Source organism: Falco punctatus, assembly GCF_963210335.1.
Source record: "Falco punctatus genome assembly, chromosome: 6".
Taxonomy (NCBI): domain Eukaryota; kingdom Metazoa; phylum Chordata; class Aves; order Falconiformes; family Falconidae; genus Falco; species Falco punctatus.
In genome coordinates, this window is record NC_137585.1 from 22433188 (window position 1) to 22457871 (window position 24684).

General features: G+C 40.1%; 1 protein-coding gene and 1 long non-coding RNA gene across 4 annotated transcripts in view; one reads left to right on the forward strand and one right to left on the reverse strand.

Annotated features, from left to right (window-relative positions):
- LOC308065246 overlaps positions 1-12830 on the reverse strand; it is a 57028-nt gene extending 44198 nt beyond the window's left edge. The window contains exon 1 of the long non-coding RNA XR_013928716.1: positions 1-12830. This exon is cut by the window's left edge and continues 26914 nt beyond it. This is a non-coding gene — a long non-coding RNA (uncharacterized lncRNA).
- RERG (RAS like estrogen regulated growth inhibitor) overlaps positions 1-24684 on the forward strand; it is a 143655-nt gene that overhangs the window by 74926 nt on the left and 44045 nt on the right. For all 3 annotated transcript variants that reach the window (XM_080390985.1, XM_080390984.1, XM_080390986.1), the window contains one exon: positions 14006-14062. In XM_080390985.1, the coding sequence (XP_080247111.1) occupies positions 14006-14062 (57 nt within the window). The remainder of the gene's footprint in view (positions 1-14005; positions 14063-24684) is intronic.

Sequence of the window (24684 nt, forward strand, 5' to 3'; positions counted from 1 at the left end):
TGGTAGTCACAATGATACTCATTTTCCTCTACTCCCCTTACATAAATTTACCTACCTTGTCCATCCCCCCAGGCCTATGACTGTACTAAACCAGCATTTTTACCATGACCCCTTTGGCACAGAACCCTGCAATACCTCTTTGGATTCATTAGCCACGTGTGGTGGTTTGCAGCGCGTCCATCTGCCATCCGTTAGGCACTCCCATCATGGCTAGCGGGAAGCTAGCTCAGGTCTGGTGGAGCATGGCCGTAATGAAGCAACAGCTGAGTCTAATCCTTGCCAGCAGTAATTGTCCATGTTTCATTAGCGGTGTGTTTATGGACATTTGTGGTATGTTTTCCTCCTTTGTTTCACTATATGTTTTCTTCAGTAATTAGTGTAGCTTGAAAAAAGATCTGCTGGAATAAATAGAATAGGTCTTTGGCTTAGTGAGGATGGCATGAAGAGGCAGGTCAGCACTTGGAGTGATGCCTTGGACCAAAATTGGACACCTGTAAAGTATACACTTCCAGGGCACTAGCCCTGCCAACACACTCTGCAGCCTAACACCCCCCCCCAGGCAGTAACTGGTGAGCAGCAGCAGTGCTCCCCACTGGCACCATCTAGGCAGTTGTGGAAGGCCCAAGCAAGTAGGTGAGCAATTACAGAATAGAGAGAAAAAGTAGCCAGAAGGTTTTGGAGGATTTCCTTGACCAAATCATCAGAATTTTGCTTAACAATCCTTTACCCAGCAATTTTTGAAGTTGATTTAGTTTAACCAAGTTTTGTAAGAGAAAGACCTGGAGTAACCCTATCCACATAAGAGCTGTTGAGACATAGCAGTTGTGTTTTAATTTACATGCAAGATGATTTTCCAGGTGCAGGCAAGCTTTTCAGAGCCATGAATAGCAAAGGAAACACTTGAAAGCCTAGTGAAAAGTTTGCAAGAACCCTTACACAGAAGACATTGGAGAGATGGGAAGCTCTCTTTAGGAGACCGCTCTACGATGCAGGAATTTAGCCTCAGCTGCCCTGTTTCCAGCTATTGCAGACACAGGGATTTCAGTCTTAACTTCTTTCTTATAGGGGTGGGGCTGCTTATCAATTTGAGTACATTGCTTATCTCATCGCACCTAAACAACTTCCCAGAGGCATGAGCTTCAACCTACAGAGAGAAAGGCAAAGCTATTGATGACTTCAGTGGGTTGTGCCTCAGGGTCTGTTTGAGGAAAGGAGAATTCAGTACAAAAGTCATCCCAGAAATATTGCTGTGTTGAGCAATGGCAGGGCACTTCCCAGCTGTTGAACAATTTTAACAGCCTGATCAAAAATAGCCTGCTGATGAATGTTCCTCTAGGAATAATTTCAGTGGCATGTGAGTTTTCTGCCCTTTCATTGTCAGCTTTATTTCCAGGAATGTTTTTCTTTTTTCCAGCCAATGTTTTCTGTCACAGTGGCTTATCTGACAACACGTTGCAGTGAGCTTGCTGCTTCTTTGCTTTCCCAAACACACTGTCCTGTCCTTCTTATCTCCTATATCAATGAGTGACATACCTTTAAATGTTTTACTTTATCTAACTAAAGTGAGAGTATAACATTTTCCCCTTTTCTAACCAAACCGTGCTCATGCCTTTAGAGTAGCAAATTATTCATCTCTTCTTGCAACTTCTCATGCTTTTTTTTGGGGCGAAACCCTAAAGAATGGGAGGGAATTCAGAGAATGGGGAGGAATAACAAAGTTCCTCCTCCAGCTCTGACCTCCATAACAGTGGGGAGAGCAGGAATCCTTGCCTGGATGGCTCATCCTCCAGGACAAGGTGTATAGCCGGTAGGGTAGCTAAGCCTGCCTGGAGCAGGAGCATGACAAAGCAAGGCTGCTGGAGGCAGGGGCAGGATCACTGTGGCTTTTATTACCCTCTGGGGCTCCATCACATCTGCCCCGGGTGGATGAGCAGGAGATGCCACAGCCTTTCCAGGTGCTCTGCTATCTAAACAGCAAGCCCACAGGGCAAGACAATACCTGTAAATGGAGCTTCAAGTCCGTATCTTCTATATGAAAGCAAAACAATAAAGAGGGGATCAGACTACTTTAATAGTATCCCTTGTTCCTGTAAGAAAGGTGAGCAAAGCTCTCATTTTTGGCTGAACTCAGCTGGAGCTGAAGAGTTCATCCCACCCTGCAGCAGTCATCTGTGGGACCACAAGACTCACCTTTGTCTCCTGGGGAGGCTGTGTCAGGGTGCAAAAGTTAAAAATGCCGGCTAATTTTGCCTCCTTTTGAAAAGGCAGTAAGGAAATGATGATTATAAACTATTCTTGCTGTCTGTAAACAGCTCGTTGAAAATGCAGCTTCTAACAAACAATAAAATAAAATGAATACTTTCCTTAAAGGTACATCTGTGAAAGCATTGTTTCAGCATCCAGGTAGCAAGTACTGTTAATATATCTGAAACACTTCTGCTTTGTCAGCATCAGCCTATCTGCAGTGATAATCCATTTATCCTGTCAGCTATACCATTACAACAGGTTCCAGATGAAACTGAGGAATGTGAAGAGAAATTGAAGACCAAATTTTTCAAAAGCTGCTCAGGGACTGAAAGAGGAAGATAAGTCACAAAAGAAATTTCTAGAAATGCCCTAGTGTAAGTGAAATCACCAGGCGTAGGGTGTGTTTTCTCTAGCAGCAAAGCCAAATTAAGCATTCCTCACTTTTCCCACAGGACCATCTTCTGCTCTCAGTTTGTCCACTTTGGCTGTCGGAAGCACCATGCTTTTCTCAGAATCAGTGGAATGCTCAGGGTTAACAAAAAAACCCTCAGTCTTAGGGAGACAGCATCTTTTGAATTAGAATAATTTCACTGATGCCATGTAGACCTCATCCCCACAAACACATGAGATAGCACGGCTGGCTGGGTGGGCCTGGAGAGCTACAGACTGAGGAGTGACAGCAAGACACGGTGGGGAGAGACAGATGGGAGAATGCTGGGGAAGGGCATCCTTAGAGACAAACACCATTCCAGTACTACTGGGCATCACACTGGCTACCTCTCTGCCCTGTCAGGCACGCTGACAGCTTTGGAAATGTAACTGCCTGCTATTCTGGGCAAAGCCAAAAAAAAAGCACGGTGAAGCAAGCTCGGACTGACTCCCTAGCCACTGCATCAGCCTTTGTTATGAGCAACTGGAGGTTTTCTTACTTGTCGAATTGCAGATTCCCAGGGCTGTGTTTCCTCATGGCTCATATGATGTCATTGTGAATGGCTAAGCAAACACAGATTGCTGCAGTCACTATACAACACTCTGCAGGGCAGTAACAGGAAAAATAAACGTATATTGTTTTATTCAAATGCTGGCAGAGAAAGTGGAATTGTTTATATTCTCTCTGCTCACTCTAAAAAGATCATGGGGTGAAACTAAGGAAGTGTTCTTAAGAAAAAAGCATTGAAAGAAAAACTCAGCAATGAGAAGTTTATCATGCTGGCCTGAGAAAATAATAGAAGTTAGTATCATCATAATTGCAAACTTCCTTAGTCCTGAAGGATCTCTAAGTCCCTGACATTTATCCACTGTGGTGGCATGTACCTACTGCCCCTCAGGATGGAGGACAGGGTCCTAGCAGGGAAAGATGACACAATCCGCTTGCAAAACTGCCGTGGGATCTTTAAAGTCCCCCTAGAACAAACAGGAACTTGGTGTTTGTAGCCTCATGTAAAAGGAATGAAGAAAATCCCATCACTAAGGTCACTTCAAACTGGATAAACCACTGAATGAGATAATGACTGGAGGGGTCCTGAATATATGACTTGTTATCTTTCCTATCTGTGATTTCTATGAACAAGAGAATGTCATACTGCTAGCACCTCAGATTTTTGGGGTATAACTCATTATTCAGCATGAATTAAATGTAGCAGAAATTCCTCTTAATACAGAGTTTAAACTAAGCCTAGCTAATTAGCTAGCTGAGACCAGAACACTTCCTGTAGCTATTGCACCCTGGGGAAACAGGGCCAGGTCTCCTGGCAGCTATGATGAACATCATAAACTAAGTTATGTTAATCCTTCAAGTTTCAAACTTGAGATAAGTCAGAGGTTTTACAACATCCATTATCTACTACTGTGTCTTTCTTTTTTTTTAAAGTCATACATGTTATTAGCTGAATGCCCTTAAGCATTGAAAATGGAAGCAGAAATTTACCATTTAAATTTAGATCATGCTTTCCTCCTGCCACACACATACATAATTTTAAAGTTTACTCTGAACTTTCCCAGGATTGTGTGTTCAGATTCCAAGCAGAAGGCTAATAATAACCCCTACATTATTATAGACACTAAATGAGTGCTCATAAAACTGTAGTTGCAGCCAGAGATAGGAGATGATAGTTGTTTATTAAAACAATGAATTACTTTAAATTCATTTAATGCTGTCCCTAGTACTGGGAACTAAGCACACCACACTGCAGTACACTGGCTGGATCACTTACCCGTCTTTATCTTTGCCCATCATAACATGTCACAGCTCTGATAGGAAGTCATTACTTCCACATTCTGGGATGAATTAATTTTCCTACTGACAACAGTTGTATGGGATGAGCAGTGATGTGAGATCAGGCAGATCAGCAGTTAGGCTTTGGATTTAAACAGGCTTTGGTCACTAGTGATTTATGAAGAGTTGTTCTCCACCCACACCTGCTCTTCCAGCCTCCTCCGCAAAAGAAAAGAGGTGATGCTGCAGATGGTGCTGTTAGATACCATTGGGTGGCTACCAGTTCATCTCCCTTGGGGTTGGGTTTTTACCTCTAGAAACGAGCATCTCTACAGTATGTTAGAAAACGTTTATGTAGACTGAGCTTTCTTCCTTTCTTCTTCAGCTAATCATTTCTCCACTTTGCTACATACTTCTTTGTACTGAGGGAAGAAGCATCTGGTCCATCCACAGTGTTTATATTTTACTTCAATTATTGATCACACCCTTTCTATCATTCACTTTTCTTGTTCTTTAGTATGTCAAATCCCAGTGTGGAAATGGTACCGTTATCGTAAAGAGCTTCTCTGCTCATGCCGCTGTGCCTCTTAATTCTCCATGTGTTGTGGCAAAGATGTTTGCTGTAAAAAAAAATAAATAAATTTGGTACAAACAAAAGTTCATGATTGCAGGTGTCAAGCAGGTAACAGGAGCAGATGTCTTAACAACACAGAGAAAAGGAGTGAGGGTAAAAGGAGAGAGAAAAAAAAACATAGATAAACCATGAGAACAGCCATCAGGATATTTGCCACCACTTTCTGAGAGATGCTAGAGGCAGTTGGGAGATTGTACACTATGTTGCTAGTAACTAGTCACGCAAACCCAAAAACCATTGTGGTTTATCTCGCTGTCCGATATAACTGTTCTCACATACCTTTCTCCATTCATTCTTCTGGGAACTTCTCCAGGTGTCTGGTTCAGGTACTTGGCAATAAGCCCATCAGAAAGAAAATAGTTCCTTATCTTCCGCCTTTAAAATTCCAGGTAGTCAAGGATCTGCAATGCAAAATCAACTAATAGCGCAATTTGAAAACAATGGGTTCCCATAAATATTGAATTGTGCACTGTATTAGAAAGATGTAGCATTTATCAATGCTTTTGCCATCAGGTTTGTAAAAAAGAGGATCATGAAAAATTCATGAGTCAGTTTTCAATGCATTTTGGGGCCCTAATTCTTTATTTCTCTGTGACACAGGCACCTTACAGACATGCATCTATTGACTGATTTTTGGCTCATCAATCACAGAATCACAGAATAGTTTAAGCTGGAAAAGACCTTTAAGATCATTGAGTCCAACCGCTAACCCAGCACTGCCACGTCTACCACTAAACCATGTCCCTGAGTGTCACATCTTTTAAATACCTCCAGGGATGGTGACTCAACCACTTCCCTGGGCAGCCTGTTCCAGCACTTGACAACGCTTTCGGTGAAGAAATTTTTCATAAATAGGGCTGATACGGAATGCCTAATGTTCACTTAAGCTCCTTTGTCACAGAAAGCTGGAAGTTGCACAGGACATAGGATCTTTCAACATTTTCACATATATCTACTCCAGCTGGATTGTAATTGCAATGTAAAGTTTTTCCAGGTTATCTGGCATTTCCAGAGAGCCAAACCCAGAGAGCTAGGCCGTGCAGTTAAAAGAAATTAAATGTATCACAGAAAAGCCAAGGAACAGCTTGTTTTTCACTTGATGCAAGCTGTAGTCTCATCTGATAAAGTATACATGGACTTAAAATTAGACATGAAAAATTATTACAGTCAGGCTGAGGAGACGAGAGTGATAGATAGTCTGTCCAGACTGTGACCACACAGAAACAGCCAGTGCTGTCTACCAAAATGAAATACGATGCTCTGCATCCCTTTACATAAATGTAACTACATTTTCTGAGGCAAACGAGAGAAGATGGCACACTTTATGCCCTTTCAAGTTACCATTTGTGCTGATCTGTACAGACTTGGTGAAACAGTAGCGCAGCAAGGCACTTGCACAAAGGTACTTTTTGCCATTGTGAAGGTTACAAATACAGGTGGTGATCCAGCATTGGTGCCAGTGGCCTTGCTCACAGTATGCTAACTGCCCTCTCATTCAGGCTGACTCAACAGGGCCTAATAAAACCCTATTTTTAGGCATTTAGAGTGACACTAAGTCTTCAGCCTAGCAGCCAAAGTGTATGTTGTGCCTTTCCAGAAGGGGTTTGTCAGACCAGGACGTACCACATGTAACAAAATGTCTTTTGCTTCTGGCAAGAAGAGCACTCAGTAGATGGTGAAACACCAGCAAGCCCCCAAAACTATCAAGCTCTAACCCCAGCACAAGCAGCCTTCCCCTTAGGCGGGGGTAAGGATTTATGGCCAGGTTGCTGCTGGCAGTCAGGATGCTCTCTCAGAGCAGCTGGGCCTTGTGGACCAGTCCCTATCCTGACCGAAGGTTCACACAGAACTGGCTTTTCACCTTGTTGGAAAAAATTCTTCATCTTCTTTGGGCATGAGACCGTGCTCCCTCCCCTACTCCCTGGGAAAGGGCTTCACAGCTCTCCCAGGACATGCAGACCTTCTTTAACAAGGCAGCTTCACGTCTCTCCCCTTTCTTCCAGTTCCTCCTACTCATCTCCTGCCTTCTGAGCATGGGAAGGGAGAGAGAACAGGGATCTGAGAAAGGGCTGAAGAAGAGCCTTAAAAAAGCAAAACCACCAACAACAAAAAAGCAACGGCCAATGCAAAACAAAAAAACAACAACCAAACAACAAAAAAACAAACCAAAACAAACCCACGAAAAAGCAAAACCAGAACGGCAACAAAAATCCCCACTCCTGCACTGGCTGTGGCTTCCTTCTTTGCACCAGCAGGGGATGAGGCAGCAGCTCCACACTGTCCCAGAAGCAGCTTAAGGCATCTCCAAGATGGCTAGCCAGGTCTTCCTTTCAGGAGTGCCACTCAAATGACTCGTGTTGCCTGCGCCTTGAGCCAGACTCAGCACCAGCAGAGTGAAATCAGCACTGAACACTTTTGGCACGTTCAGATCAGCTGAAGCTGAGTAGCTGGTGGATGCTGTAACCAAGAAAGTTCATCTTTGCCCTCTTCCTGTAATGGTGACATCTGGTTAAAAAAAAACCCCAATAATTTAGTCCCACACATTTCTCCAGTGCAATACAAAACAACATTGCAGTGAATAAAAAGGAGGCTAGTGGCATTAGGTTGGTTTGTTTGGTTTAAATCTGCATTTTCTATTACAGGTTCTTTGAAAACCAATGGTGAGGTGTTCAAGTATTTCCTTTGAAAGAGCAATCTGAAAAACTAGCTTCCTTCCAAAAAATGGCCTTTCTGCTCAAAGTGCATTTTCCAACAAAAAATCATTCATTCAAAAATGTTTTGACAATATCCAGATCATCCTGCCAGCTAAAGTATTATAGAATTCCCTCTTTTATTTCCTTTCTTTCTCTTTCCTTTTTAAAGATGACAAACTAATTTGACAAAAAGATGAGAGTGGAATGTTTTCTAAAGTCAATACTGGGAGAAATGTAAGGAGAAAAAAATACAAAAAAGTTAAAGGCCCCTGAAAATGTCATCTTCCCATTATCTTAATGAAATACTAGATTTTTAAACAAAAAGGCTTTCTACCCTTCCTTTCTTCTGAAAATATTTTTTTTCTTTTTTCAATTTTTACTGAAATAAATCAATTTTTTTTTCTTTTTCACCTTCAGTTGGGCAGGTGGGTGTTATGTCAAAGGTTTATACTGAGAATCCTATTCTACTTTACTTTGCCCAGTATCTTTCAAAACAGCATGCAGATTCAAAACTTACCTGCGTCAGTCACCTAGAAAAGCAACAATTATTTGTGTGATTTCATTCATAAGGCTTGCTCTACAGCCCAATCATAAATATACCCTGTCTCAGACACACAATCCTCTGGAGGTGTTACCATTAACAATATTTTGAAAAACCATATGTGTTAGCAATATCACACCAGAAAGTTTAGTCTTCACAAAGGGGCAACATAACAAGTTATACTATGAAGTCAAGAGAGTAGAAACGGTAGAAGTATGGACATTACACACTGCTTTCCTAAAATGATCAAAACCATTAGACACCCCAGTCTGATCATTTATCTTTTATATGAGGAGACGTGAAATAAACCACTTGATATCAGAAAAATATATTATGGAATAGGATAGCATAATATAAAATAAACCTCCTGCTTATATTTCATATGCAGCAACTGTTGTAAAAAAATGCCTCCAGCACTGAAGGCAATGGGTAGAACATTACTACAAAATCCTCGTGTTCCGTGGCAATGGGATGAATGACTACTATACTGTGTATTTTATGAAATGCACAGTTAAATATTCCATATTAAAATACACAGAGGTTCTTTTACTGTGAAATTACCATACCAGAAGCAAGACAAGGTCTCTTCTCCCAACATCAATAGGACATGAGGAAATAGCCTCAAGTTGCACCAGGGGAGGTTTAGATTGGATATTAGGAAAAATTTCTTCACCAAAAGGGTTGTCAGGCACTGGAACAGGCTGCCCAGGGAAGTGGTTGAGTCACCATCCCTGGAGGTATTTAAAAGACTTGTAGATGTGATGCTCAGGGACATGGCTTAGTGGTGGACTTGGCAGTGCTGGGTTAGCGGTTGGACTTGATCTTAAAGGTCTTTTCCAACCTAAACAATTCTATGATTCTAAGAAATGCTTCCTGCTATTAACATTAGGATGTGGTTCTAATAAAAAATTTTGACAAATGACCCTGTATTTTTTATATTCAGTACTAAGGGATGTGGCCCTTATTCCACTGACATGCCTGTGCCAAGATTGCTTTCTCCCCAGTCTCTGAGTAGTGACAAATTTTGTCTCTAACCTGGGGGCCAGACATCTTTGTCAGTAAACGGAGACATTGACAATTCCCTAACTTCGGAGTCAATTTGTGTGAAAGCTGTATGCCTGTGAAAGTAGGACCAGGCATAGCTAGGTGTGGCAGAAGAGCTGGAGCACCCACAAGACCCTGTGCCTAGGCACACGCAGGCGGGTGGCACCCCTATGCCTGCACATGGTCTGGCTGGTGAGCAAGAGAGTAGAAACATGCAGGGAACAGAGCACTGTGTAAACAGTCACCCTGGAAATAAGAGTGAACATAGGCAGAGCAATTACCCTTGTACAAATTGGGAAGTGGATGGCTCACCTTTCCGTTTCATGGGCACCTGAAGCATTAGTTTCATTGGACTGAAGTCAATGATGTTTATGTTAATTTTCAGCTGCAGCAGAAGTGAACATGGTCTGATAAAAACACAAGTTATTGTTTACTTGGTGCCTTGCAATTAAAAAGTGCTTGTAAAATAATCTGATGGAGTGTTTCCTTCCAGTTTGCTATTAAGATAGTTGAGATTAACTTAGTAAATACACCATGCTGCAGACTGCCAGAGTTTCAGATGATCTCCTTGAAACAAGTTACTTTTCTCCAGAACCTTTTGACTCAAAAGTTCCTAAAATCAGGTACTTCCCACAGCAGTAAAATGCAGTTATGTCAGAGGTAAACTGAAATTGCCACTAGCAAAAGAAGTACGCCCCAAAACTTTGTAGTAGAAATTGAAAAGTGACAGTGATTTTAAAAATGACACTAATTACACTGACACTTGGTCAGGCTAAAGGATGAATATCCTGATAAAGACTGCTAAAAAATACAGGTGAGTAGGACTGTGGTCTCTGTCTCTTCCACAGTAGCGCAGCCCTTCCAAACAGCTTGTCAAAAGGTCGGTTACTGACATCTAATTGAACATATGGAACTAGCATCTGAAGCAGTCTTTGGAGTCCTGCTATGTGCATATTGAGCATGTAAAATACTATTTACTGTAAAGATAAATCCAGCATACAGTACTGAATTTTTACATTTGAAAGTATGTTAGTTTTCAAAGTACTTGAACATGGGATGTTGATTTAGTCCGTGATGCTGTTCTGTGGGGATTAATATAGAGATCTGAGACAGGTATTCAGTCCTAATTTATACCCTGCCAGAATAAAAAGACATTTGAACCATTTTTGATATTCAGATTTGAGTTCACAGAACTGAAGCTCTAATTATTACCACTGAAGAAAAAAGATTTACATTACACTAAGCAGCATAACCTCCTGAAAGGCAAGTGCAACACATTTAATCACGTAGCTGTTCAATCCTAGTCCATATTTACTATTACACAGTGTATATATATACATGCGCTGTTATATATATACTATTATACACTATATATTAATATTTATATATACTTTTTATATTTAATATATATTAAACATTACATATACTTTTATATTTATGTCATTAGTCAGTGGAGGACCTCAATGTGCTTTACAGAAAAACCATACAAGCATACACCGTAATTTCTCTGAACAGTTCTCTGTTTAAGACAGTGATTAGAATATGCATAAAATGTGCAGAGTTTGAAACAGCAAGGCAGTGTAAAACAGACCATTTTTAGACTCGGTACAGTTCTTTCTTTCCCTTCCCCCCAGCTGATCTCATTTTCCTCCATTAAATTTACCTTCTAGTTTACTACAAACACATTAGGTCTCGACATCAGAAGTGACCACAGTGAACAAACCAAGAGAGAGTGAAGGCAGAGAAATCCTCCTGTTGATGTCTCACTCACCGCTCGTATCCCCACATCACTGAATTTCTGAGATACTGTCAAAACTGAGTCAAATCCAGGCCCACGGACGTAGAGCCAGAAGTAATGACTACATGCTTACACCCATGACATACCAGGATCAGAAAAGGACTCTGAATTATAAGTTCATACTTCACTCCACCCCCAAACATCCCCAAATGACCTGCACTTTCAGGAGCAAATTAAATTCTGTGGCAGTCCCTTTAAAATAAACCATTACTTCCCAAAGCTGGACACAGAGCTGCTTAAGGAGGCAGAGCATCACATGCCAGAATCCCGTGGCATTGCCATCCTGCAGACTGGAGCTTGCCACATGCTCCAAGGGGACTGAAATCCCAATATATGAGGAGCCTCTGAGAGGGTGAATGGAGGATAAACTCTAACAAAGACATAAATGAAAAAAAAAAAATTAAATACTTAATTTGTGAAAGTGCCTTTTGATCATTATAACCTCTGGTTTTAACCACTCTGATGTCTTCTTCCAAGTATGGTTTACTGATAACACATCTTCATGGCACCAGCAATGGACTTGTTGGTAAGTTAAATAATGGGACTATTTTCAGACCATTTTTATAGCTGAAAATTCTCATGGCATAAAAGAGTCATCATACAGTTATTTCACTGTGGAGAACTGTTATTTTTCTTAGAATAACTTTGAACTCTGTAGCTTTCAGGGAAGGGGGATGTTTTTCAAATAAAACCCTGCTTCCATTCTTCCCCCAAAAGCTCAGCTTGTATTAGCTGGAACAATAACAAATTCATTAAGATATGTATTCAGGCAGATTGTAAATTTAGCCAGAACATTTATATGTTACTAAATCCAAACAAAGATCTAAAGTAAGACACAAAACACCATAAAAAAAAAAAAAAAACCAACACAAATACAACAAACACAAATCCCTCCCCCCAAACCACCCCCCCAAAAAAAACCAACCCAACAAAACCCAAACCATTCCAAAAGATATGGACTGACATTTTTAAAGCTGAGTAAGGGACCCAACCACACAAGTCCCAAAGAAATTGATTAATCATGTGGTTGATTATCTCAGTTTATATGCCAAGTTAATTCCTGATATAACTTCATTGTCTTCGGTGGAGTTAGACTGCAAATGTATTTGACAGATAGTCATGTTTCTTCTCCAAGAATAACTTCTGAAGCAGAAGGTTTAAACATGAGTGAATGAAAGTTCTGAGCCAAGTTCTACCCTAATTTAAACCCTGTACAAAACAGCTGACTTGGAAGTCAGGGTGTAAGGAAAGGCAGAAAGAGACATGAGTCTATTCTTCCTTTGCTGGGACATTACATCAATTCCCTTAGGTCATGTCTCCGAAAAACACAGCGGGAATCCAAATTGCAGTTTGTTGGAGATTCTTTCCTTCTAAACTTGCAAGTTCTTGTATTTCACAAACAGTAAGTGTTCAGGGAAGAGGCTGCACTAGTCTTAGTGGAGGACCATGAAATTCACTCGTATTAGGTACTACATCAATCCAAATCTTGCCTGCTTCAAAATGCTTTTAATCTTTGAGGATAAGCACTGGAAATGGTCCTATTAATATGAACATTGGAATTAGTCACCTAATTTAATCAGAAAATAATGCATTTCAGACATTCTCAACCTCAATGTTATTTTGAATCAAAACCCAGCATTTGGATTTTTTTTGTGTGTGTGTTGCCATGTCCTACTCTTGGGCACAGAAATCTGGGATGTGAGACATTCTCATAGCTTTAATTTTGAAAAGGCTCAGAACTGGGTTAGGTGTCACATTTTACTGTCCGTCTGTAACTGAAAGAAGGACGGAACAATCCTGTACAGCTGACAAGGAAAACGTTTCCTGTAGCTGTAACCACTACAATCATAGCTAGCACAGTGGTATCTATAGCTCCATTTTGGAAATGCGGAAAGGATTTTGAATAGTTGGTGGTGGTGAATGCTTTGTTTACACCACTAGAAATTCAAGGCACTGCTTAGTTTTAAATTAGAACATAAGCAACATGCTGACAAAGCCTATATAGGCTGTTTTTAAAGAGGTTGGAGGGATAGAAAAAATTAAAAGAACATAAGTAGCAAGATCTTAGACCATAAACCGAAACTGAGAACTAGTTATCCCATGCTCCAAAATCTAAAGCTTTATTTCTACTTCAACAAATTCATTAACATTTGTTGACTATTGGTATAAAATATTATAGCTGATTACTTTAAGTGACAAGTAGGTAAAACATGGAAGATAAATTGTTGCAAGGTAGGCATGCCAAACTACAGAAGGAAGCTATTTAGCCAGTTATATGTTGACCTTTACAAGATTTCAAATCTGAACCGTAAATTTTCAAGAATTAAATTGTTTTGGTTTGAAGCTTCAAAGCATCCTGGTTCAAAAACTGCCAACCCTTTTTTCCACTGGTTACAGGAAATCTAAAGCATCCAAGACAGTGCTTTTTCAAAGGTCATCTCCTTGTAACACTGTAAATGGGGTGGGTTTGGCTTTTTAATGGTAGAAGCTATAGTGACAAAAAAAAAAAAAAAAGTGAAAAAAGGTTAGAAACTACAATTTAAAACCTCCTGGTATTCTGGTAGTCTTGTTCCAACGTTGTTCCATGGTAAATGATTAATACTGTAAAGAGTTTTGGGTTTTTTTTCATTTTGTTTTCCCCCTTCAAAAATGTGAAGTGGACTACAAGTAGTGAAAAGGTCCCAGCTGCCACAATAAGCAATGCTGAATTCTGCTCACAGGTCAGGGGAGCTGCTACATGCCCATTCACACAGAAAAGTTTGCTGGGAAAGCTTTAAAAACCAGACGAGTTGATGGCTTGTGCATCTCACCTGGGTTCTTTTTGTCCCTCCAGCTCTCGTCGTACGCTTCCTGACCAAACGGTTCATCTGGGAGTATGATCCAACGTTAGGTAGGTTGCATTTTGTTCTGTACACATGGTACGCTGTATATAATAGCATGGCTGAAGTAATGGAAAGTCATAGAGTTAAAATTCCAAGCCTCAGACAACCTTTAAATTTGCTGTAAAAAGCTTCTCTATGGTCATTTAAAGCTGGAACAAATGATTACCTAAGGTGGCAGAACAAAGAAACAGTGATGAACTCAGACAAAAGGAGAACTAATGTATGAGGCACATTCCTGCCCACACAGAAGTCAATGGGGATTTTGCCGTTGAAAGCAATTGCGTTAGCATTGCCCTCTGAAAATTATTTAGTGTGCGATCAGTTTTCTGCTTTTGGATAATCCGAACATCAGCTGCTAGAGAATAAAATGGCTGGGATACAGATCTCAAAAATTCAAGAGGAAAAAAAAGTGTGGGTACTTACAGTCAGTCTACCTACCCTTAGGTAAGTGTTTTGTCCTCACTTTCAAACGTACATCGTGTCTCACTTTTTGGCTCACCAGATAGGGACACCAGTCATCAACAGAGATTCCACGTCTCCCCCACTACTCCCAATTGGCTGTGTTGGGTCTGGTGCTTTTGAGAAGCTGGCACAGATATCTCAAAAAAGACTTGTCAAACAGTTGCTCTGAATAATTAGAGGCCTTGATTGGAAATTTGGGCCAAGCTCCAGTTTCTTAGTATTTCCTAAGTTAGCATATATTTGAATGCTCTGCACCAGAGAAGGTCCAGGACAAGTCCAAGACAAAGCATTCGCTTCTTAGAAGGCACCTTCAATACCTCAGGACTAAGTGATTTACACATGAAGTAAGGGGACGGGAAATTTCCTGTCCTCTGACCATCCGCTGCCATCTCCTTCCTAACCTTTCTTTGGAGGCTCAAATACAGACCATAGAGTTAAATACCTATTTCTTTGTTAAGGTTCTTTCTCTAATTGGTCTCACCAAAGAAATACAGAATGCTATAAACTTGCACAGCAGAAACAAAGATGAAAGTTTTAATATGCTTTGTCACAAAACTTAGGCAGCCCTTCCAACAAAGCAAAGTATCCAGTATTATACTAAGTATTTTTGTGTGGCAAGATGAACAAATGACAGATACCAGAAATCTCATCTTTGGAAAATAATTCACAGAAAAACCTGAACTCAAATACATTCTTTTATCTGCTAATACCAATATACTCATCAGTGAATTACATGTCACCTGCCTTGTACTGCAATACAGGGTGTTCAGTATAGTGTTCTATTCATATTATTAGTATTAGGACTTCACAGCTCCATCACTAATACATCATTTTAAGAAACTGACAATAGAAGTAGTACATAAAGGGTTTTGTATCAGTATAATCCAAGTACATTTATTTCTTACAGGTAAACTGCACGCAAAACTGTCCTTGTTGCTTTGCTTAAGTACACAAACTAAGTAATTAGCAAGCTGCAAGGTTTATTATTTTTTGCCCCATTATGAAGGCCCCACACCCTTTTTGGTGTGCAAGACTTGACAGTTGTTTCTGTTTTACAAATGAATACAACTGCATATTAACCATGACCTTTAGGAATCTAATCATCTTCTGTTTGCAACGTGGAAAGCTTTCATGCAGGCAACAGTCCTATCTCAATAAAACAAAACCTAAATCTCTTCTGACTTACTGAATTCTACACTCTCATTCAGTTTAGAGAATGACAGCTTAAATTAGGTATTACAGTCATTGTGAAGCTAAGTGCTTTAAGTTGCTCAGAGGAAAATGTTTGATAAGTTGAAAAAATGAATAAACTATTGTCAATAAGTTATTTCTTAATCAAAGTAATCTCTGGTGGAAGCTGACCACCAAAGATTGTTTTTTTAAAGTACTCTTTTTTTTAAACTAAGGATCATAACAGGATTCAAAGGAGGCTCTGAATTGTTAGGGGAAAAAAAATCTCCTGAAATTCTAACCAATATTCAGGCCTTCAGAGATCAATCAGAAAGGGACTGTACCTTCAAAAGCTTTATGAATCAATGCTTGAATAAATATATTTCTGTCTTTTTCATGATCATCCTGCAGTGATTTGGTGTCCAGTTACCTGTAAACGTCACTGAGCTGAATTTACTGAGAAGTTTTAGCAGAACAGATTAATTTCTTCCTAGCAGTCATGGACTGGCAGCTGGGTGGAAAGAGGGATATCTACATATTCCACCAAAACAAGAAGTTTAAGTTGTGTCGAGAGACCCTTTTGCTCTACAGGGAGAATAAGCAGCTTTGTCAAGTAATTTTGAAAGGACAGGAGTAAAACAGATGCAAACTATCTAGCTACTAAACAACATGAGGTTTTGCCAAAAATCACTGGGGCAGTGACAAAAATATCATATTTATAGTTTATTACTTATTCAAGTTTTCAACTACCCATTAGCCCTCTGATGCAAGGAATCCCAAGATAATTCCTATTTTTAGGAAAGCTTTCACCAAGCTTTACAAGGCCTGATGGAAGTTCAACATGATCCTAAACTAAGCATCAGGGTAAAAAAACCCCTTGTCCTCTTTTAATTTGAGGGTGGTACATTTTAACTGGAAAGGAAAAAACACACCTTATAAATATTCTTGACTACTCTAACCTGCCAGAAGAAAATGAAGGACCATTATTTTTAGCAGCATGTGGATATACTGCTGTATCTCCAGAAGCCAAATTGCAAACCACAAAATAACATTTTCTGGCAGGATGAACATCACTGAACCTTGCAAGCCTTGGCACATGGGCTGCTGCTGAAGTCAGGGCTTTGCAGCTCTGCCACTTTTGTGCAGGATGTTGGATCTGTGCAAGCATTGGTAGGACAGCTGCATCCTCACAAAAGTACATATCACTCTGCTTTTTATTTTGCTATTCTCAGCCAAGGGGTAACAACTGCAGCAAGGGTCACTTTCTGGAGAGTGTTAACCATCAGCCTTGACTTCTCCATCATTTCTATTTAACTGGCAAGTCACTGTCACCATCTTGGCATGTTTTTTTTTGTTTGTTTGTTTTTTTAAAAAGGTGCTAAATCTCTCAGGCTAAGCGGTTACCTAGCATTATCAAGGCAAATGGGTTTCCACTTTCACTCTTTAGTTTTAACAAATCATACAACTATCTCACATGGTAACAGAATTAGAAGGTTCAGTGACAGAGCTCTGTGTAGAAATGGGCTGGAACTGCACATTCAAAACAAATACATACAGTTTTCTAAAATATTAAATCTATGGATTCAGCATTAAACTTAGTCTTCTTTACTTGTTAAATATGTACTAAGAAAGGGGATTGTGTTACCAGATGGATTAAGGTTTGTATATTTCTGAATAGAACACAACTTGCAAATTTATAAGGAAATTCAGTGAGAGGTTAGAAGGTCTAAAACCACTTGGCCTGGTTAGGGCATCACTTAAGCCACAGCCTAAAAGCACTTCACAAACATAAGCAACATATCTGCGGTGGATTGAACACAGAACTGGAAATTTCTGTTATATTTCAGTTTGGCTCTATGAAGAGATTCGTAGAAGCATGGAACCAAGCATTTCTATGTACCATTGCAGCAGCGCTTGCCAGGAGCAGGGTGGCAGCAGGCTGATGATTTGTCCCGCTCACCGAGGCAGCACCCTCACAGCAGTGCCGATGCAGCTGGTCCTGGGACTCGACCACCCCACTGCTGCCACAAACCCAGCAGCCTATAAACGCATAACACTAGCCAGCCAGCATCGTCTCAGGGAGGGACATACTCTATGGGGATGAGTTTCAAGGTGGAGGCGCAAAGACCTATATTTGTCCATGCACTCTCTGTGGGTGAACTCTTAGCCTGAATTGCAGGACTTCCATGGACTCCAGTAACCCAGGGCTTCACACCATGATTTTCAAGGCTGCTGTGAATAGCTGCTCTCCTCAGTGTCAGTAAATGGGAATAACAGTCTGTATCTCAGCAATTTCACCCATGAGCCAGTGGCGGTGCCCAAAATTTAGGGTGCCTTCACCTGTCTTCAAAGATGGAGAGATATTGTGGTTTGTCGTCAAACAAGTAATATATAATTGAATTTAAAATTGGAGGTGCTGAACTAGAGTAAGTCAATGGAATTGGTAAATTTATTTTTTCCTGGAGGGGGCAAAAAAGGAGGTGGAAGCCCAAAGAGTTATCACAGCAGTAGATAGACAGCACTCACAGCCTGCAGAATACTTTATGGGCAACAGCAAATTACCTGCCTCTGTAAGCTGTGACATGCAGGGACACTCTCATGGATCAAATGATGAAAGACGAAAATTCATCATAGCTATGGCTAAGTGGGTGCTTTTAAAAATGTTTTGCAGTATTTCTCTGAGAATGCATTCGTTGTACCATAGCCAGAGCAATTTGCTTAACTAGAAACAGAGCTGGGATATCCAAGATTAAAAAAAAAAAAAAAGAAAGAAAAAAAAAAGAAAAAAAGAGGGGCTTATGAATGGGGTTGTGTCATTTGTACTGAATTAGCATTTTTATGTGCAATTGGGGGAATCAGATGCTTTCTGAGGTGAGGGACTTAAACCAGCCGATTTTGCGATACAGGGGAAAAAACCCAAACAAATAAAACCTCAAGGAAGTGCAGGAGACAGGTTCCTCAGTTCTTTCCTTGATTTTGTCACTGATGTGTTGCCTACAGTCTCTCTGCCTCTGTTTCCCACCTGCAAAATCCTTCTTCTCATAGAAGGGTTGTAAATCCTTTAAGTAACTGGTATTTGTAGAGTTAATCACATATCAAAGCTGCACAGAAACACAGAAACAAAAGTCTACCTATAAAATAATAGCAACCAAAGGAGATCATATATTCGTTGACCTTTCCAAAAGTCAGTTGGTTTTCTCACACTACCCCTAAATGCCTTTCTCTAGCTGTTCACGTATTTCATACAACTTTGCTAATCTTCTGTAAGGAAAAATGTCTCTGAGCAGATACTCAGCAGAACAGTGCATAACAGACTGCTCTGTCTGTGAAGGCAGAGACTGAAAGCATAGGAGTTTATTTAATTTGAATGGGACAGAGAAAAGGCTATTCATTACTTTGAAGGAGCAGAAGTAACCATAAAGAAACATGAGTCTTAAGAAAAATTATAAGTCTGCTAGGACTAGTAGATTAATGGTGACATTTTTAAAGAGCATTTCTTCCATTTTAAGTCACTGAGGTTTTTGTCACTCTTTTTCTACTGGGAGAGGAGAAAACCTGAGTTGGTGTTTCTATAAAGTCCTATCTAATGCAAGAGACAGACAGACTGTAAGACACCATCAAACAGGGGTAAAATGTGTAGGTATCAGTAAAGCAGCAAAGATAGGAGATAAGGTAGTACAATTTGCTCTCCCACTAGTTTGATTATGAAAGGCCCATGATAGCACTGTTCTTCTCCAGCATAACATGAAACAGCCAAAGGGCTGCAGAAAGATACACTAGATAAACAAGTGCTTGAGGGAGGGAGACAGACACCTCTGTAAGTGCCCTGAATTATCTCACAGCAGAGAACTTCATCTCCTATTGACCGGCTCCAAACTTTACAAATTTCTCTGCTGTGGCAAGAACAGCAGAAATCACTCTGCAAAGGTATCGTTTACATTGGCAAGAAAACTATTCCCATTGCAAAGCTGGTTGCAAGGAAGACTATTTTTACATTAGAAGGGTAGTTTTGCCTGTATAACCACATCTGTAGTTGGGGGTTCCGTTAGCAAAATTATATAAATCAGAGGTCACAAGGGAAGCTTGCAGATACCATAGATAATGCATTTAACATTACAACACTAGAAAATATTGCTAACCTGAGTTTCTTTTCTGCACCTGATAAATACAGATCTGTACAAACGACATAAACAATAGAGCAGAGTGGGAATATATCCAAACTAGCTTCCATCAAAATGGTCAATAACTAGGAAAAGCTTAGCAGTGGGAGCCAAGACCTCACTAAGAATAATTTACTTTAAAAAGAGAAGACGCAAGAACTATTTTTCTGGGTTAATTTTGTGCCAACACAGCCATGATAAAAAGCTCAAGTCCAAATACTGTTCCCAAGGACTGCCTTTGCTCTCTGGTTTATTCAGCTAACACATTGTCTGGGCAGCTGGAATACCATCTGAATACAGACTCTTCATCCCCAGGATTGCTTTCCCTGCTGCAAATCACAAGCTGAAGAAACACATCTTTGTATGTTGCAGATTTCTAGTTTTCTTTACTTGTGGCTCACTCAGCAAGTTTTTCTTAACACTCCTGAAGGGTTACTGCCTGCCTCTACCATAAAAATACTGACTCCCAGCAGCGCAGCTGAGAAACTGCCCAGACAGCAAACAGAACCTTTAACAAAGGAGCCCATACTAAAGATAAGTGTTAATAAATCATCAACTGATGGTCCCTTCAGCCCTAGGGTGTAAAGGTTGACAGACCAGCAGCCCCAGGAGGAAGGCAGCCTGGAGAAGCCTTCCCTCCCAGCCCTCTTCCTCCTGCTGCACAACGGGACACTGCAGTCTACACAGTGCTGTAGACCAGATCATCAACACGCTCACCGTTAAAAATAACCATTTTCCATAGCAAGCAAAAGAGGAGAGAGTTCTGCCATCATCTTGCAAAACTTTGCCTTCTGCACATTTCGTCTGAACACTCATGTTGACAACTACAACTTATCTAAGCACGAGCTAGGAGTAACATATGTGGTCCAGTGCGGGCTTTCAGCCAAAGTGAGGTGTAACGGTAACCAACCATTTGGGGCTAGGAGGAATGGCTGCCAATCTGTGTTTCAAGGAGTGCCATGACAAATGTGCAGACGCTTAATAAACTGCTGGAAAACAGCCTTATTTTCAAGCCAGACTCTAGCTATTAGTATCCTCAATTTTTACTAACAAAATTACTCATTCCTTCTGCCTCAGTGCTTAAGGGATCCAGCCCTCAACAGCCCAGATTGTGCCTTCCTAGGCATCTTCCTGGGTTTCTGTTTTTCCAACTTCAAAACAGTAGAAACATTACTTCACTTGATACACATTTAATACGTTATATCATTTTTACTTTATACCTCAGCAGTAGGAATTTGTACTGAATGTATTAATGGCAATGAGCCGTGAAAGTATTCCTGATTCCTCTGAGGTGTTTGTAAGGAAATGGACCGGTATGGCCTAGAGCACCTTAAACCCCAACACTGGCTTCTAAAATGCTCAACAAAGACTTGAAATGATGAAATTGTAATTCAGAGCAGCAGAGGAAGATGCTTAAAATAACATGGGAAGCAGTTATCTGACAATGTGGTTTGTTTTATTTCACATGAGTCTCAAGATGAAGATATTCCTGATGCCAGTAATAAAAATATTGCCTTTTTACAGTAGCTCAACAGACAGCAAAAATCAGGAATGGCAGTGGCTGTTCTTGCTGTAGCTACAGCTGCAAAATATTTTGCCCTTACTTCTCTTGCTCATCATACTTTGAAATTTTCTGCAGATGAGCAGAAGTTTCCACTGCTCGCTTTTGCACCTTCAGGAGAGCAGGCTTTTGCTTTGTTTGTTTTAGGTGTGAGAAAAGTCCCACTGGTTAATTTTCATTTATATTGGCAGAAATAAGGTGAAGCTCACAGCTTCACTAACAAAGACTTCTTGCCACAATCAAACAAAAAAGTGTAGCAACATATGGTTTATTTAGTCTTAAACTTGTCATGGGCATAACTCCTACCAGGAACTAACATCTCTGATTAGTGTTGGTGGAAGGTTAAATTGAAAAATTTAAAAAAACAGTTAAAGCCTTGACATTTACTCCCTACTAGTTAGCACTGCTTTGGCTTTGTTGGTTTTGTTTTAGCATGCTTTGACAGACCCAGTTCCCAGCTATCTGTACATGTTTTCTCTGCCCGTCTCAGTAAAAGCTGGTGAGGAAAGAACCTATAGGAAAGGAGAAGTAACACTGCTCCTTTCTCCTTAAAAGAAACCCAGTCTTCGCACACAGGAGAAAAAACATATGCAGCAGAGGCCTACAAATAGACATAACTTTTTTTTAGAGCTTCAAGAAATCTGTATTCTAGCATTTCTATTTGGTGGCCAAAATGCTGTTCAATGAAAATGTCAACACATCAAGAAAAAAAATGCTTTTCTGTAGATTAGTTTTATATCTTATGTGTGTTCTACCTAAAAAGCAAATTCTGGAGACGCCACAGATCCTTTCATACCAAGACGAGAATTTCATTGTCTAGTGGGGCTCTGCATGACTAAGTAGGAAAATGTGATAAATCCCAAACTGCTCACTAAGCAGCAACCATGATGAAGCCTCATTTCTTCTGAATTTTTTATCCATATTACCTACTGTGGTAGCTATTTTTTTTGGCATGTATCCTTGTGCTCCACAGGGCATGCTTTGTCCCCCATGAGCCCCCACAGCACCTGAATCTTCTTCTAAGACCATCTACGAATAAGTCTTTGCCCATCTGCAGGGCAACGGGACCTGGGACAGCCCCGCAGCAGAGGCACATGGCTGCTGCCTGCCCAGTATACGCTGGCTCTTCTGCCCTGTGCCTCCGCAGGGGCATTTATAGGGTCTCTACCCTCTGCCCAGCCTGCATTTATACAGGACAGAAATATTTGAGACTTTCACCTTGGACAGAAAACAACTAAAAGCAGATCAGCAAGCTAAGACACACTGCCCACAGTGCCTGTCATATGACTTTTTTTGTGCACAGCTTTAACCTGACTGGTTTGTGAATACCTGCTGTACTGCAGTCACAACTCAGTACAGCAAATGGAGCCTTGCAGAAGGCAGCCAATAGAGCCAAAAATGAAGTTAGAAAGGAATCTCCTTTGCATTTGCACATCAGTGTATCAATTCCAAAAGCAGCACTCATAATGGCAAACCACGAGTGAAGTAGGCTAGAGTTCCTAGAGTGGAATTAAATATCACTGCAAACAAACACCTTCTTTTCTTCATATACTTTTTGGGTTAAATTTCTAGCTTGACATGATTGTTCATGTAGTATGACAGTCATACAAATAAAGCACATCACAGGTACTGTACAACCTCTTGGAACTTTTCCTTCTGTATTTCCTGACTCTCGGGGTTACACAGGCAGAAACACTCACAACATTGAAGAGTCCAAGTCCAATTATCAGAGCTGTCAGTGTCACAGAGTTTTCTGTCAGAAACTTTCTTTTTTCTAATTTTCCTCTTTTACATGTGATAACAACGACTGCAATAACAACGCATGGCATGTCATTTGATGGTGTTATTGATAAATCACCCAACTATGCTTATTTTTGGGTCTGTAGTATCAGTTAATAAAGAGATGTGTGAGGATAGAATGCATTAGCATTAGAAATACATTCTAAATACACAAGGGCAGTACTGTGCTTACCGTAAAACCACTGACGGTTGCAAAATAAAACCCGTCCTGTAAGGTAAATAATGGATGGAGTAAGTAAAAGCCAGATGCAAGCAAAAAAAATACATTCAGCTGAGTTTTGAGAAGATCTGTGATAGGGGAAGGAAGAAGGCTGGAGAAACTTTCTGAGTCAGGAAGGTACATTCAACTTACAGGGATTTTCTAAAATGTTAAAGGTTCCTGAAGCAATAAGGAAATGCAGAGGGGGACAGATTTCATAAAGGCAGGCTCAAGGAAAGCTCTCGAGAACATATCAAACAGCACCACAGTTAGTAGTGGAGGTAAGTTTTTTTTCCCTGTGGGGTGTCACTATTTTCAGATGTGATAGAGAGGTACATCCTGACAGATGTCAAAAGTTGCAGAAGTCTAAGCAAGCAGGGAGTTAATTTAAAAAAAAATAAAAAAGAACCCCACCAAAAAAAATCACCAAAAAATCCCCAACCATCCACACCCCCCAAACAAAAACCAAACAGCAAAACCTTTATTATGTAATCATAAATAATTATGGGAAATTCTAGTCTTTTTAAAACATACTGCTCCATTGCCATCCAACAAGACTTTAACCAGAATTTAGAAGTTCATGCCTATTAGCTGAAGCTTTTTGGTCTGGACAATCAGCTGTAATTATTACACAAGCTCTTTCTCTAGGTCTCTTGCTGTTCTCAGATCCAGTTGGCTAAAAGCCACCATGCGGCCAAAGTTGCTTAGAGCATTTTTATATGCCCTTGTTTTATTAACCTTTCTTGACAAAAATGAACTAAAATCCTAAATGGAAACAGAGTCTGTGTCCCTATGTACTTAAAAGCAAACAAAAGAGACCAGGCAGTTCCTTAAATCTACATGTGAAATGGTGTATGTCATTGCTCCATCTCAGCTGATTTACCTACTATTACAAGTGTTTTCCTAAAAGCAATAAAGCCTTCCAATGCAAATATTTCCTTCCAGAGCTGTGACATACCTCGATATATACTGCCTGTTCAAAATAAACAAGTACTGAAAACAGCTTTTTATATCACTACAAATCTAAACCAAGAACTAGGAATTACTTCTCAGATAATATTTTTTCTTTAGAAAATACAATCTTCTGAAACAGATATATTCAATAGATCAGGATAGTCCTGCACAAATAGGTTTGACAAATGACCATTTAAGACTTATAAGCCCAAACTCTATTAAATATACACATATTTAATAAAACCCCCACATATATAATAAATATACAATAAGCACTGCACAAGGATGTGATATGGTCAACCTGTGACTGAATATCATATCTAT